The sequence below is a fragment of the Pseudophryne corroboree genome, chromosome 6 (genome assembly GCF_028390025.1).
Source record: "Pseudophryne corroboree isolate aPseCor3 chromosome 6, aPseCor3.hap2, whole genome shotgun sequence".
Lineage (NCBI taxonomy): Eukaryota > Metazoa > Chordata > Amphibia > Anura > Myobatrachidae > Pseudophryne > Pseudophryne corroboree.
In genome coordinates, this window is record NC_086449.1 from 552,432,979 (window position 1) to 552,449,167 (window position 16,189).

The 16,189-nt window shown below is 45.1% G+C and overlaps 1 protein-coding gene across 1 annotated transcript in view; it reads right to left on the reverse strand.

Moving 5' to 3' along the window:
• Positions 1–16,189, reverse strand: part of PTPRQ (protein tyrosine phosphatase receptor type Q) — a 517,581-nt gene that overhangs the window by 160,091 nt on the left and 341,301 nt on the right. The window contains exons 30-31 of the mRNA XM_063927718.1: positions 10,665–10,988; positions 4,507–4,628 (exon numbers count right to left, since the gene is read on the reverse strand). Coding sequence (XP_063783788.1) covers positions 4,507–4,628; positions 10,665–10,988 — 446 coding nt within the window. The remainder of the gene's footprint in view (positions 1–4,506; positions 4,629–10,664; positions 10,989–16,189) is intronic.

Sequence of the window (16,189 nt, forward strand, 5' to 3'; positions counted from 1 at the left end):
TGCCTTTTTCCTTTAGGATCCGGCGTTCAACCGCCATGCCGTCAAACGCAGCCGCGGTAAGTCTTGAAACAGACAGGGACCCTGCTGAAGCAAGTCCCTCCTTAGAGGTAGAGGCCACGGATCTTCCGTGATCATCTCTTGAAGTTCCGGGTACCAAGTCCTTCTTGGCCAATCCGGAACCACTAGTATCGTTCTTACGCCTCTTTGCCGTATAATTCTCAATACTTTTGGTATGAGAGGCAGAGGAGGAAACACATACACCGACTGGTACACCCAAGGCGTTACCAGCGCGTCCACAGCTATTGCCTGCGGATCTCTTGACCTGGCGCAATACCTGTCCAGTTTTTTGTTGAGGCGAGACGCCATCATGTCCACCATTGGTCTTTCCCAACGGGTTACCAGCATGTGGAAGACTTCTGGATGAAGTCCCCACTCTCCCGGGTGAAGATCGTGTCTGCTGAGGAAGTCTGCTTCCCAGTTGTCCACTCCCGGGATGAACACTGCTGACAGTGCTATCACATGATTCTCTGCCCAGCGAAGAATCCTTGCAGCTTCTGCCATTGCACTCCTGCTTCTTGTGCCGCCCTGTCTGTTCACATGGGCGACTGCCGTGATGTTGTCCGACTGGATCAACACCGGTTTTCCCTGAAGCAGAGGTTCTGCCTGGCTTAGAGCATTGTAGATTGCTCTTAGTTCCAGAATGTTTATGTGAAGAGACGTTTCCAGGCTCGTCCATACTCCCTGGAAGTTTCTTCCTTGTGTGACTGCTCCCCAGCCTCTCAGGCTGGCGTCCGTGGTCACCAGGATCCAATCCTGTATGCCGAATCTGCGGCCCTCCAATAGATGAGCACTCTGCAACCACCACAGAAGAGACACCCTTGTCCTTGGAGACAGGGTTATCCGCAGGTGCATCTGAAGATGCGACCCTGACCATTTGTCCAACAGATCCCTTTGGAAAATTCTTGCGTGGAATCTGCCGAATGGAATTGCTTCGTAAGAAGCCACCATTTTTCCCAGGACTCTTGTGCATTGATGTACAGACACCTTTCCTGGTTTTAGGAGGTTCCTGACAAGCTCGGATAACTCCTTGGCTTTTTCCTCCGGGAGAAAAACCTTTTTCTGAACCGTGTCCAGAATCATCCCTAGGAACAGCAGACGAGTTGTCGGCATTAACTGGGATTTTGGAATATTCAGAATCCACCCGTGCTGTTTTAGCACTTCTTGAGACAGTGCTAATCCCATCTCTAGCTGTTCTCTGGACCTTGCTCTTATTAGGAGATCGTCCAAGTATGGGATAATTAATATGCCTTTTCTTCGAAGAAGAATCATCATCTCGGCCATTACCTTTGTAAAGACCCGAGGTGCCGTGGACAATCCGAACGGCAGCGTCTGAAACTGATAGTGACAGTTTTGTACAACGAACCTGAGGTACCCCTGGTGTGAGGGGTAAATTGGAACGTGGAGATACGCATCCTTGATGTCCAAGGATACCATAAAATCCCCCTCTTCCAGGTTCGCTATCACTGCTCTGAGTGACTCCATTTTGAACTTGAACTTCTTTATGTACAGGTTCAAGGACTTCAGATTTAGAATAGGCCTTACCGAGCCATCCGGCTTCGGTACCACAAAAAGAGTGGAATAATACCCCTTCCCTTGTTGTAGAGGAGGTACCTTGACTATCACCTGCTGAGAGTACAGCTTGTGAATGGCTTCCAAAACCGTCTCCCTTTCGGAGGGGGACGTTGGTAAAGCAGACTTCAGGAAACGGCGAGGTGGATCTGTCTCTAATTCCAACCTGTACCCTTGAGATATTATCTGCAGGATCCAGGGATCTACTTGCGAGTGAGCCCACTGCGCGCTGTAATTTTTGAGACGACCGCCCACCGTCCCCGAGTCCGCTTGAGAAGCCCCAGCGTCATGCTGAGGCTTTTGTAGAAGCCGGGGAGGGCTTCTGTTCCTGGGAAGGAGCTGCCTGTTGCTGTCTCTTCCCTCGACCTCTGCCTCGTGGCAGATATGAATAGCCCTTTGCTCTCTTATTTTTAAAGGAACGAAAGGGCTGCGGTTGAAAAGTCGGTGCCTTTTTCTGTTGGGGAGTGACTTGAGGTAGAAAGGTGGATTTCCCGGCTGTAGCCGTGGCCACCAAATCTGATAGACCGACTCCAAATAACTCCTCCCCTTTATACGGCAAAACTTCCATATGCCGTTTTGAATCCGCATCGCCTGTCCACTGTCGCGTCCATAAAGCTCTTCTGGCCGAAATGGACATAGCACTTACCCGTGATGCCAGTGTGCAGATATCCCTCTGTGCATCACGCATATAAAGAAATGCATCCTTTATTTGTTCTAACGACAGTAAAATATTGTCCCTGTCCAGGGTATCAATATTTTCAATCAGGGACTCTGACCAAACTACCCCAGCACTGCACATCCAGGCAGTCGCTATAGCTGGTCGTAGTATAACACCTGCATGTGTGTATATACTTTTTTGGATATTTTCCATCCTCCTATCTGATGGATCTTTAAGTGCGGCCGTCTCAGGAGAGGGTAACGCCACTTGTTTAGATAAGCGTGTTAGCGCCTTGTCCACCCTAGGAGATGTTTCCCAGCGCTCCCTAACCTCTGGCGGGAAAGGGTATAATGCCAATAATTTCTTTGAAATTATCAGCTTTTTATCAGGAGCAACCCACGCTTCATTACACACGTCATTTAATTCTTCTGATTCAGGAAAAACTATAGGTAGTTTTTTCACACCCCACATAATACCCTGTTTAGTGGTACCTGTAGTATCAGCTAAATGTAACGCCTCCTTCATTGCCAAAATCATATAACGTGTGGCCCTACTGGAAAATACGGTTGATTCGTCACCGTCACCACTGGAGTCAGTGCCTGTGTCTGGGTCTGTGTCGACCGACTGAGGCAAAGGGCGTTTTACAGCCCCTGACGGTGTTTGAGTCGCCTGGACAGGCACTAATTGATTGTCCGGCCGTCTCATGTCGTCAAACGACTGCTTTAGCGTGTTGACACTATCCCGTAGTTCCATAAATAAAGGCATCCATTCTGGTGTCGACTCCCTAGGGGGTGACATCCTCATATTTGGCAATTGCTCCGCCTCCACACCAATATCGTCCTCATACATGTCGACACACACGTACCGACACACAGCAGACACACAGGGAATGCTCCTAACGAAGACAGGACCCACTAGCCCTTTGGGGAGACAGAGGGAGAGTTTGCCAGCACACACCAAAAGCGCTATATATAACAGGGATAGCCTTATAATAAGTGCTCCCTTATAGCTGCTTTATATATATAAAAATATCGCCATAAATTTGCCCCCCCTCTCTGTTTTACCCTGTTTCTGTAGTGCAGTGCAGGGGAGAGACCTGGGAGCCGTCCTGACCAGCGGAGCTGTGAGAGGAAATGGCGCCGTGTGCTGAGGAGATAGGCCCCGCCCCTTTTTTGGCGGGCTCGTCTCCCGCTATTTAGTGAATCCAGGCAGGGGTTAAATATCTCCATATAGCCTCTGGGGGCTATATGTGAGGTATTTTTAGCCTTTATATAGGTTACATTTGCCTCCCAGGGCGCCCCCCCCCAGCGCCCTGCACCCTCAGTGACTGCGTGTGAAGTGTGCTGAGAGGAAAATGGCGCACAGCTGCAGTGCTGTGCGCTACCTTTAGAAGACTGCAGGAGTCTTCAGCCGCCGATTTTGGACCTCTTCTGACTTCAGCATCTGCAAGGGGGCCGGCGGCGCGGCTCCGGTGACCATCCAGGCTGTACCTGTGATCGTCCCTCTGGAGCTGATGTCCAGTAGCCAAGAAGCCAATCCATCCTGCACGCAGGTGAGTTCACTTCTTCTCCCCTCAGTCCCTCGTTGCAGTGATCCTGTTGCCAGCAGGACTCACTGTAAAATAAAAAACCTAAGCTAAACTTTTTCTAAGCAGCTCTTTAGGAGAGCCACCTAGATTGCACCCTTCTCGGCCGGGCACAAAAATCTAACTGGAGTCTGGAGGAGGGTCATGGGGGGAGGAGCCAGTGCACACCACCTGATCTGGAAAAGCTTTACTTTTTGTGCCCTGTCTCCTGCGGAGCCGCTATTCCCCATGGTCCTTTCAGGAACCCCAGCATCCACTAGGACGATAGAGAAATATTGATATGCTTGGCATGCCGAATTTTCCAGCATATCCCCCTGATGCAACATTTTCTAGTGTCAAGTCGGCCACATCGGACAGTGTATTCCCTATCACGGCCAACTGATGGACATTTCCCCTGTTTCTTCACTTGGTAAGGAACAGGGAAATGTCTCTTCCCAGGGGGAGGAGCATGATATCACATGACATACACTGTGAGAGATCTCACAGTGTATGTCCCAGATTTTGGCAGGGTCAAATAAAATGCCTATCGGTCTGACAGGCATTTTATTTAACCGTGTATGCCCAGCATAAGAAATGAATCTAGCTGTGCAGTAGTACAAGAAAAAATAACATAAAAACAGAAACACTTCCTTACCGAGGAGATGTTTATTAGATATGAAGTTGGTCCAGTTATGGTAAAAGGTGGATTCCAGCTGATATTAATACTGTGAGGGGATGTGGCAATAACAGTCACATTTTGAGGAGGTCCATCAGCAGCTACAGAGGATTAAGAAAAAAAATTAGCTTGTTTTGTATTCAACTTTTTTGGATTTTTCCTTTAAGATAGGACATATAGTGACATGACGTTAACACACATAAAACACTCATTATCTGTATTTAATTTGGGGTAAAAACCATGCATTACAATATCTAGGGATGTTTTTCAGTTGCTCACTATGTTAGTCTATAGTATATGGTGGTAATTCCGAGTTGTTCGCTCGCTAGCTACTTTTAGCAGAAATGCAAACACAAAGCCGCCGCCCTCTAGGAGTATATCTTAGCATAGCAGAATTGCTAACGAAAGATTAGCAATTCTGCTATTAAGTATTTCCTTGCAGTTTCTGAGTAGCTCAAGACCTACTCCTAGATTGCGATCATCTCAGTCCGTTTAGTTCCTGATTTGACGTCACAAACACGCCCAGCGTCCGGCCAGCCACTCCCCCGTTTTCCAGCCACTCCTGCCTTTTCTGCTGGCACGCCTGCGTTTTTAAGCACACTCCCGGAAAACGCTAAGTAACCACCCAGAAACAACCACTTCCTGTCAGTCATTCTCCGATCAACAGAGCGACTGAAAAGCTTTGTTCGGCCGTGAGTAAAATAGCATAGTTTTGTGTAAAATTGCTTAGCGCGTGCTACCGGATTTTAGCCTATTAGCAGAACTACCGGATTTTAGCCTATTAGCAATTCTGCTAAAAATAGCAGTGAGCGAACAACTCGGAATGACCACCTATGTACTAAGTTCTGGATCACAGGATAATTAGTATTCAGTTTGAAGGATCCCTGCAGCAATGGCAGTCTAGAGATAGACCATAGGTGCACTAGGATGCTAAGCTGCAGTGCTTAAGGTAGCAAAACCCTCTCCTACAGTATAATATTCTTCACCTTTCCATCCTATGTAACATATCTTCCCTCTTTTGACGCCTATATTTTCCACACTCCTGTAAAACACATGGCCCACTCCCCTCTGTGGTAATGGGGGTGGTAATTCCCCACACCCTTCTGTAGTAACACAGTTTGATAGTTAGTTTCATAAGTGGAGACTTTAATCATGCCTCACTTGCAAAGCTAAGTTACCAGGTAGTACAATGACAGTCTGCCAGTGAGTCACAGTGTAGTGCATTCACTCAACGAGCAGGATATAGTAAGGAAGGGCCTTTGGGATAGGGACTAGGAGAGTCCCCAAAACCACAGTTAAACCCAGTGAAAGATAGATACAGGTGGACCAGGTAGGTTGGTATGGACTACTTCCTGCGTTATTTCTGACCTAGGTCCCCTTGAATCTGTCCTGCTCCATGCAGACTGCAAACAAATTGGAATTGCATGTCTTATTGCCAGTGTACTGTGCATCATTGTCTAGAATTAGGAAACTTGAGTCACGTTGGGTGTCTGTTCTTGTAAATTTCTAGCTATTGCTAATCTGGAGACCTGTATCATATCTGCCATTTCTTTACTGATGCCTGCATACTTTGCCATTATTTCAGACAATCTGGGCAAATTCCGTTTTTTACTCCTCTGCAGGACGGAGCAGCCATCAGTTTTTGCAAGAAGCTGAAATGTACTGGAATGGGGACTGAGAAATAAAAACCACATTGAGTAAGGTGATCTGGCATGTGAACAGGATTCACATGTGGTAGTGTATTTCTCAGGCTATCTTGCCCTGATGGAAGATTGATGGTAAGACAAAGGACACCACAGTACCTTATTGTGTTACTTGAACATGCCTGTTTGTTTGGGTTCGGACACATGGAAGTTTTAAAACAATGCAAGTCAAACTCAATAAGACATATTTATCAGAAACTTCAAAGTGGTTGAACAATGTACTGAAGAATGGGTATAAACCCACTTTGTTTAGCTGGCCATAGGTCAAATCAGTCCTGAAAAGCTCTGGTTACTGTATGTGTTTTAAATGTATTCAAAATGTTCTTTAAAAAAATGGGGTTTTAAACATAATAACTGTTTTGCAGTGATGTCATTGACATAGTTCGTGTTCAGGTCCTTTTGAATTACATTCTTTTTTTTTTTAGAATTTCGGCTTGATAGTATGTTTAGTACACTTTAATGCCTGTATATATAAGGCCTTAGAAGTTTGACCAATACTAGAACCTGAAAAGCAATCATGATTGCTCACATGACAGTCAGTGCATGTATTTACACACAGCACACAATCAAGAACAATTCAAATATTGTTTAGATTTTAACTGAAATAGCGTTAATGTGTTAGTCATATATATATTGTTGGAATTAATTCAGTCATCTTAGCCTATATAATATATTGTTTTGTGCACATTGCAACAGCCTTTAGAATAACATTAACTTACTGTATAATCCTGCAAAATAGTTTCATTATTGCTAAATTTTACAAATTCTACAATGATGATGCAGTCCAAGGATCTCGGTTGTATTTCATGAAGGCAAAGTTGTCAAAGTTTTACAAAAGGTATAAACTACAAAAAGTGAAACATCTTTCTTGGTGGTCTCCACTTTACACACACTTCCAGGCCTCGTAACAGTAAAGGAGGTGGGTTGGAATATTGCTGTCCCACTTTTTCCACATACACAGTTCTACCACAGGATCCATCCCTCACAGATACTTCATTACATTCTATCAGGTTTTTACCCCTTTCTCTCTGCGGGTTGCTGCTATCTATTGCCCACAAGGGCCACACAAACAATTTATTGAACATTTTTCGGCCTGGCTCCCTCTGCAGTTCTAATTGTTCTGGAGTTGAATGCATATTTGATTCTTACAGCAAAGTTGTACTGCTTTCCAGGAAAAGTTTGTGCTTCTATCACGTTGAAAATTAAATTACATAGCAGGTTCCAACAACTGACAGTATCTATTTGTGCATTTATTTCTGTCAATACATTCTACAGCCAAGTTATGGCCAAATTTGCAAAGATGCCATCACTACCCGTAGAGATGCCATTTTGAAGCACAAAATTGTTCACAAAGGAGCATATGCTAGCAGTATAGGTTTTTGTGCATCTGTTATTAATAATTACCCCACTTCTCAGAATGACAAAACAAAAGATGATGTTGTTACAGGATGCAGTCATGTGACCGCAGCTCAGGATCCCGGCAGTCACCATGCCGACGCCGGGATCTCAAGCAATCTAGATGCCACCAGACAGAAATCTTACCCACAGGGACTATTCACACGACTCCCATAGAGTGGGAATAGAATCTGTGGCAAGCACAGCAAGCCACCAAGCCCACAGAGTGGCAAGCGCTTGCCCCCCCCCCTCCCCCCCTGCTGGCATGCTGACCTCCGGGATCCTGATCACTGGTCTCCCAGCCCCAACCCATTGTTATAGAGGTTTGTACATATATTGATCACTTTCTCTCCAGCAGATGTATTAATCCTGTAGAAGGGATAGAGAAGTGATAAAGCAGTGATAAGTGCAAGGTGATAACGCACCAGCCAGCCAGCACCTAACTGTCATTTTTCAAATCCATAATGATTGGCTGGTGCGTTATCACCTTGCACTTATCACTGCTTTATCACTTCTTTATCCCTTCTCCAGGTTAATACATCTGCCCCTATGTTTTCCAGGAAGCTTGTATTGCAATAGCTGTGCACATTTGTGGTAAAACAAGCTTAGTGCTTCACTTAATTTTTGTATATTTACAACTGTAATCATTTTTAATGCTGCAAATTAATGATTTTGATTATACAAGTTCTCAAACTTCTGGACTAGAGATTCTATTTTATTAAACCTGATGGAAATCCCATTTATTACTTATATTTTCTTTTGTGTTAAAATGGTTAAACAAACATTGGCATAACTATTATAAATCATAGCAATTTACTGAGTATAGATGAAACATCGGTCCTATTATAATCCAATCACTTCCGATCAGACGTACTTTTGTCCTGGTTTCCACAATAACGCATTTACTGTAACTAACAAGCATCATTTCCTGATTAACATGCTTCTATCCTTGCACAGGAATGTGGATCTTATAGAGGTCAGGGTCATCTCTGTAATTTATCTGTGTCCTGATACTACCGTAGCTGTAAAGTGTACTCACTGTGTAGGGAATCTGGGGAACCAATCATTTCGGCTTAAAGCTTGACATGGGACACAGGAAGTCAAGCGGAATACAACTCACAGTATAATTACATAATGCAGTGAATGATCTATTTATTTCCACTGTATAGGAATGTCTTAGTACAGTATCTCACATTCAAAAATATAGCTTGTTAGTATGCAGATACAGGTAGGTGAATCAATATAAGCAAAATGTGAGTGTGAATAAAAGATAATGTAAAGTAAAATTATTTCTACTTAAATCCAAAAAGACATATATTTCAGATTGTCAGGTAAATGTGCACTAAAACAGAACCTTGTGGGATTATGAAATTAAATGCCATCCCTTCTCAGCACAGGCAGGTATGATTGAGTTGACCTGAACAAGGATATTGAGGAGAGACTCTAATTTTTTCATATAGGGCCCTATTTAACAATGAGACATAACCCCTTTAGTGAGCACTTAAGGGGTTATGTCCTCCTTTCAGTATTTAACAAACAGCTGTAAGCTTAGTATACCGCTGTTTGCCCCTGTATCGCTTACCCCATTTATAGATGGCAATAGTGTTACGCTCCCTATTGCTGGCCATGGGGACCCAGCAGCAACCTTTCTGGCTTCAGCAAAGCCTTCAGGGTGAAAGTGTCTTGCGCATGTGAAGGCTGTCCGTTGCTGGCAGCGGTAGCCTTTCTGGAACAGAGAGGAGGACTCAGCTGAGGAAGGGGACATCGCTGGACCTCACTGGAAAGTTGGGGACTGTTAAATACCAACATCATATTTGTTAGTGTCATATGTGGTACTAAACAAAATATACTGATAGTACTAAGAGGATCAGTATGATTGGCCGGCGGACGAGATGCTGGTGTCACAATACTAAAGCCGGAATCTCAATGTGTGAAATCCCGACTGGAGTGAGGTAAGTATGTTCCCCCCTCTCCCTTTATTGCCTAACCCTAACCTCCCCCTGGTGGTGCCTAAACCTAACCCCCCTACCCTGCAGCCTAACCCTAACCCTCCCCCCTTAGCAAGGGCATTTCAAGAGAGCAGGGGACCTGCGTGCAGCCTCCATTGTGGACACTCTCCTCTCTGCCAACTAGTAGACTCTGGCATAAAGCCAGAGTCTTCTGCGCATGCACAGGTCTCCGGGAACATAGCGCCCATGCCTTGTTCCCGGAGACATCTCCAGTGCACATGTGCAAATCAATCGAAAATGGCTGCGGTGGCCATTTTCCAAGTGATTTGTGCCCGTGCTGCAGTGCCGCTGCTGTGGGACTCTGGAGGGGTAAGTATACTATATGGGTGCAGTGCGTGCGACCTAGGGGCCCGTGTGCACCGCACACACTGCACCCATTATAGAAACACCTATGCCACTTAGGAATCTATTTACTAAGCCTTGGATGGAGATAAAGTGGACAGAGATAAAGGACCAGCCAATCGGCTTCTAACTGCCATGTCACAGGCTGTGTTTGAAAAATGACAGTTAGCAGACGATTGGCTGGTCCTTTATCTCTGTCCACTTTATCTCCATCCAAGACTTAGCAAACAGACCCATTTGTGCCTAAACCTAACCTTCACCCTGTGGTGCCTAACCCCCCTTCCCCGCAGCCTAACTGCAACCTCCCCACCCCTGCAGCCTAAACCTAATTTCCCCCCAGCCCTAACCCGCCCGCTATACTTACATCTGGGATGCCTGCTGTCGGGATTCCGGCGTCAACATTTTGATGGGTGTCGGGATCCTGCTTGTTGGGATTCCGGGTGCCAGGATCTCGAGAGCCGACATCTTAAATGCATCCCGTACTAAGTACCATTGTTAAATAGGGCCCATAGTACTGTATAAACTTTAGTATCATTTACTAATGTAGGCTTATATCAGCCTGGTAAGGAAATTGACACTATATTGTGTCTTCATGGATCAAGTATTTTTGTTAGTTAGTTAGTTATCAGTTTGGAAACTTAGCAAAAAGTTAAGTTGCAGATGTGTTTATAAAGAATGTCTGACTTACGACCAGATAACGTCTGCACAGTAATCCATGGTGAAGGAGCACCATATCCAGCGCTTGTACTTGCACTAACTTTAAATCTATACCATCTGAATTTTTTCAAGCCATATATTGTCTTCTCAATAGTGTTCTCGCCATAAGAGTAGAAATCCTGGCTGGTCTCAGCACATTCACCATGGTTGCGGTCATTACACTCATCAGAAAGAAGCTGAACAGTGATTTTGTAGTTCTTTAGATAGCCATTTGTATGGTCTGGTCTATTCCACTGCAATGTGACACTCATCGAGGCAACATTTAAAAAAGTAACATGACATGGAACACTGGGAACTAAAAAGGAAAATACAAAAATATATTTGCTACAGTATATAAACATGAAAATGTGTGCCTACATAATCAATTGCAGGCTCCTATACAGCAATAAAAGTACAATTATCTTACTGCATTTGTATCCAGCATAAAAAGAATATCCAATGGCCCGCCAATAAATGTAGTATATAATGTTTATATGTTAGAACTGCAGAATTACAAAAATACACAGGTGAGTCTGGTACACATAATATTGTATCTGAGATAACTTACATTGGTATAATAATTGTGGAATAGGCCACTTACAATCTTGCTATTGTCATTTAGGAACCTGAATATATATATATATATATATATATATATATATATATACATATATATACAGAGCCGGCCCTAGCCAATTTGATGCCCTAGGCAAAATTTTGTCTGGTGCCCCCTAGCTCCGCCGCTAGTTCTGCATCTGTACCTGCAACACTCAGGTAGTGGGGCCCACCGGGGGGTTACCCTGTGGGCCAGTTCAACTCTGCACAATGCCACACAGTAATGACCATAATACATATAATTCCACACAGTAAAGGAACCTTACACATATGCCCCACATTAGTAATGCCCATAATACACATAATGCCACACAGTAATGCACCTTACACATATGCCCCACATTAGTAATGCCCATAATACACATAATGCCACACAGTAATGCACCTTACACATATGCCCCACATTAGTAATGCCCATAATACACATATACTGCTACAGATACTGCCACACTTGCTGGTTATACAAAAAGATCAGTATCAAACATGTAGTAACTGTCCATTCTCTTCACTATTCAGTGTGTTTGCTGGTGTCTGTTACTCCTGTTAACTGCATGCACTTTACTTTATACTGTGGGAGCTAAATGCTCTGCCCTCCAGTCTGATGTGTCCGAAAGTCACGCTGCACTGATGTTTCATATAGAAATAGCACAACGCAACTTACTGACCACGTTACAGTGCTGGGTGGCAGGGGAATTTTACGGTATGGACTGACTAGGAAATAAAGTGTGGGGAGAACACTGCCCATGTTATGTCCCTGCAGATACCTGGGGTTTGCACAGGGATAAGGGACACACACAGGATGGCAGGGTCCCCCTCCCCCATGTGCACAAGCAGTATAGGTGATGTCAGGTTTCTGTGAAGCAGTCTTCCAAAATACACATGTGTTATCATAAGAAGCCATCCAGTAACAACCTTATATAGTCAGTAAAAATGTCACAGGTCCAGGAATTGCATTTACTGGGCTTCTGCTGTCTGTCTGAGGTCTCACAAGTCAGGGGCATTCAAGCATGTCGGAGGAAGTTTAAGGCACAGTGTGCATTTTTTTGACAAATGTAAACAGCAGTGTATACAAGTACTGATTGAATACATTTGGAAAGTAACAGTTAGTTTGCGGACTGTCCCTCTCAGCATGAGATACTGCAGGGACATGCTTGGATGCCCCTAGACATGCTTGAATGCCCTAGGCAAATGCCTAGCCTGCCTATAGCTAAGGCTGGCTCTGTGTATATATATATATATATATATATATATATATATACTGCTCAAAAAAATAAAGGGAACACTAAAATAACACATCCTAGATCTGAATGAATGAAATATTCTTATTAAATACTTTGTTCTTTACATAGTTGAATGTGCTGGCAACAAAATCACACAAAAATTATCAATGGAAATCAAATTTATTAACCCATGGAGGTCTGGATTTGGAGTCACACTCAAATTTAAAGTGGAAAAACACACTACAGGGTGATCCAACTTTGATGTAATGTCCTTAAAACAAGTCAAAATGAGACTCAGTAGTGAGTGTGGCCTCCACGTGCCTGTATGACCTCCCTACAATGCCTGGGCATGCTCTTGATGAGGTGGCGGATGGTCTCCTGAGGGATCTCCTCCCAGACCTGGACTAAAGCATTTACCAACTCCTGGACAGTCTGTGATGCAACGTGGCGTTGGTTGATGGAGCGAGACATGATGTCCCAGATGTGCTCAATTGGATTCAGGTCTGGGGAACGGGCGGGCCAGTCCATAGCATCAATGCCTTCGTCTTGCAGGAACTGCTGACACACTCCAGCCACATGAGGTCTAGCATTGTCTTGCATTAGGAGGAACCCAGGGCCAACCGCACCAGCATATGGTCTCACAAGGGGTCTGAGGATCTCATCTCGGTACCTAATGGCAGTCAGGCTACCTCTGGCGAGCACATGGAGGGCTTTGCGGCCCCCCAAAGAAATGCCACCCCACACCATTACTGACCCACTGCCAAACCGGTCATGCTGGAGGATGTTGCAGGCAGCAGAATGTTCTCCTTGGTGTCTCCAGACTCTGTCACATGTGCTCAGTGAGAACCTGCTTTCATCTGTGAAGAGCACAGGGCACCAGTGGCGAATTGCCAATCTTGGTGTTCTCTGTCAAATGCCAAACGTCCTGCACTGTGTTGGGCTGTAAGCACAACCCCCACCTATGGACGTTGGGCCCTCATACCACCCTCATGGAGTCTGTTTCTGATCGTTTTAGCAGACACATGCACATTTGTGGCTTGCTGGAGGTCATTTTGCAGGGCTCTGGCAGTGCTCCTCCTGTTCCTCCTTGCACAAAGGCGGAGGTAGTGGTCCTGCTGCTGGGTTGTTGCCCTCCTACGGCCTCTTCCACGTCTCCTGATGTACTGGCCTGTCTCCTGGTAGCGCCTCCATGCTCTGGACACTACGCTGACAGACACAGCAAACCACCTTGCCACAGCTCGCATTGATGTGCCATCCTGGATGAGCTGCACTACCTGAGCCACTTGTGTGGGTTGTAGGGAGGTCATACAGGCACGTGGAGGCCACACACATTACTGAGCCTCCTTTTGACTTGTTTTAAGGACATTACATCAAAGTTGGATCAGCCTGTAGTGTGTTTTTCCACTTTAATTTTGAGGGTGACTCCAAATCCAGACCTCCATGGGTTAATAAATTTGATTTCCATTGATCATTTTTGTGTGATTTTGTTGTCAGCACATTCAACTATGTAAAGAACAAAGTATTTAATAAGAATATTTCATTCATTCAGATCTAGGATGTGTTATTTTAGTGTTCCCTTTATTTTTTTGAGCAGTGTATATATATATATATATATATATATTTTGCAAGACGTGGTTGTAGCTTGTCTCATCTTTGTACCTCTGCCTGTATATATATATATATATATATATATATATATATATATATATAAAATAAGATTTTACTTACCGGTAAATCTATTTCTCGTAGTCCGTAGTGGATGCTGGGGACTCCGTAAGGACCATGGGGAATAGACGGGCTCCGCAGGAGACATGGGCACTTTAAGAAAGAATTTAGATTCTGGTGTGCTCTGGCTCCTCCCTCTATGTCCCTCCTCCAGACCTCAGTTAGAGAAACTGTGCCCGGAAGAGCTGACAGTACAAGGAAAGGATTTTGGTAATCCAGGGCAAGATTCATACCAGCCACACCAATCACACCGTATAACTTGAGATAAACATACCCAGTCAACAGTATGAACAACAACAGAGCAACAGGTCAACCCTGATGCAACCATAACATAACCCTTATTTAAGCAATAACTATATACAAGCATTGCAGAAGAAGTCCGCACTTGGGACGGGCGCCCAGCATCCACTACGGACTACGAGAAATAGATTTACCGGTAAGTAAAATCTTATTTTCTCTAACGTCCTAGTGGATGCTGGGGACTCCGTAAGGACCATGGGGATTATACCAAAGCTCCCAAACGGGCGGGAGAGTGCGGATGACTCTGCAGCACCGATTGAGCAAACACAAGGTCCTCCTCGGCCAGGGTATCAAACTTGTAGAACTTTGCAAAAGTGTTTGAACCTGACCAAGTAGCCGCTCGGCAAAGTTGTAATGCCGAGACCCCTCGGGCAGCCGCCCAAGAGGAGCCCACCTTCCTAGTGTAATGGGCCTTAACTGATTTTGGCAGCGGCAATCCAGCCGCCGAATGAGCCTGCTGAATCGTGTTACAGATCCAGCGAGCAATAGTCTGCTTTGAAGCAGGAGCACCAAGCTTGTTGGAAGCATACAGGATAAACAAAGACTCTGTTTTCCTGACCCTAGCCGTTCTGGCTACATAAACCTTCAAAGCCCTGACTACATCAAGCAACTCGGAATCCTCCAAGTCCGTAGTAGCCACAGGCACCACAATAGGTTGGTTTATATGAAAGGATGAAACCACTTTCGGCAGAAATTGTGGACGGGTCCGCAATTCTGCTCTATCCGCATGGAAAACCAGATAGGGGCTTTTATGTGACAAAGCCGCCAACTCTGACACACACCTAGCCGAAGCCAAGGCTAATAGCATGACCACCTTCCACCTGAGATATTTCAACTCCACCGTTTTGAGTGGTTCAAACCAGTGGGTTTTCAGTAAACTCAACACCACGTTAAGATCCCAAGGTGCCACTGGAGGCACAAAAGGGGGCTGAATATGCAGCACTCCCTTTACAAACGTCTGAACTTCAGGTAGAGAAGTCAACTCCTTTTGAAAGAAAATGGATAGGGCCGAAATCTGGACCTTAATGGACCCCAATTTTAGGCCCAAATTAACTCCTGACTGTAGGAAGTGAAGGAAACGGCCCAGCTGGAATTCCTCCGTAGGGGCATTCCTGGCCTCACACCAAGCAACATATTTTTGCCATATACGGTGATAATGTTGAGCTGTCACGTCCTTCCTAGCCTTTATCAGCGTAGGAAAGACCTCCTCCGGAATGCCTTTCTCTACTAGGATCCGGCGTTCAACCGCCATGCCGTCAAACGCAGCCGCGGTAAGTCTTGGAACAGACAGGGCCCCTGTTGCAACAAGTCCTGTCTTAGAGGAAGAGGCCACGGGTCCTCTGTGAGCATTTCTTGCAGATCTGGAAACCAAGTCCTTCGTGGCCAATCTGGAACAATGAGTATCGTTCTCACTCCTCTTTTTCTTATTATTATTCTCAGCACCTTGGGTATGAGAGGAAGAGGAGGAAATACATAGACCGACTGGAACACCCACGGTGTCACCAGGGCGTCTACAGCTATTGCCTGAGGGTCTCTTACCTGGCACAATACCTCTGTAGTCTTTTGTTGAGGCGGGATGCCATCATGTCCACCTGTGGCAGTACCCACCGACTTGCAGTCTGTGCGAAGACTTCCTGATGAAGTCCCCACTCTCCCG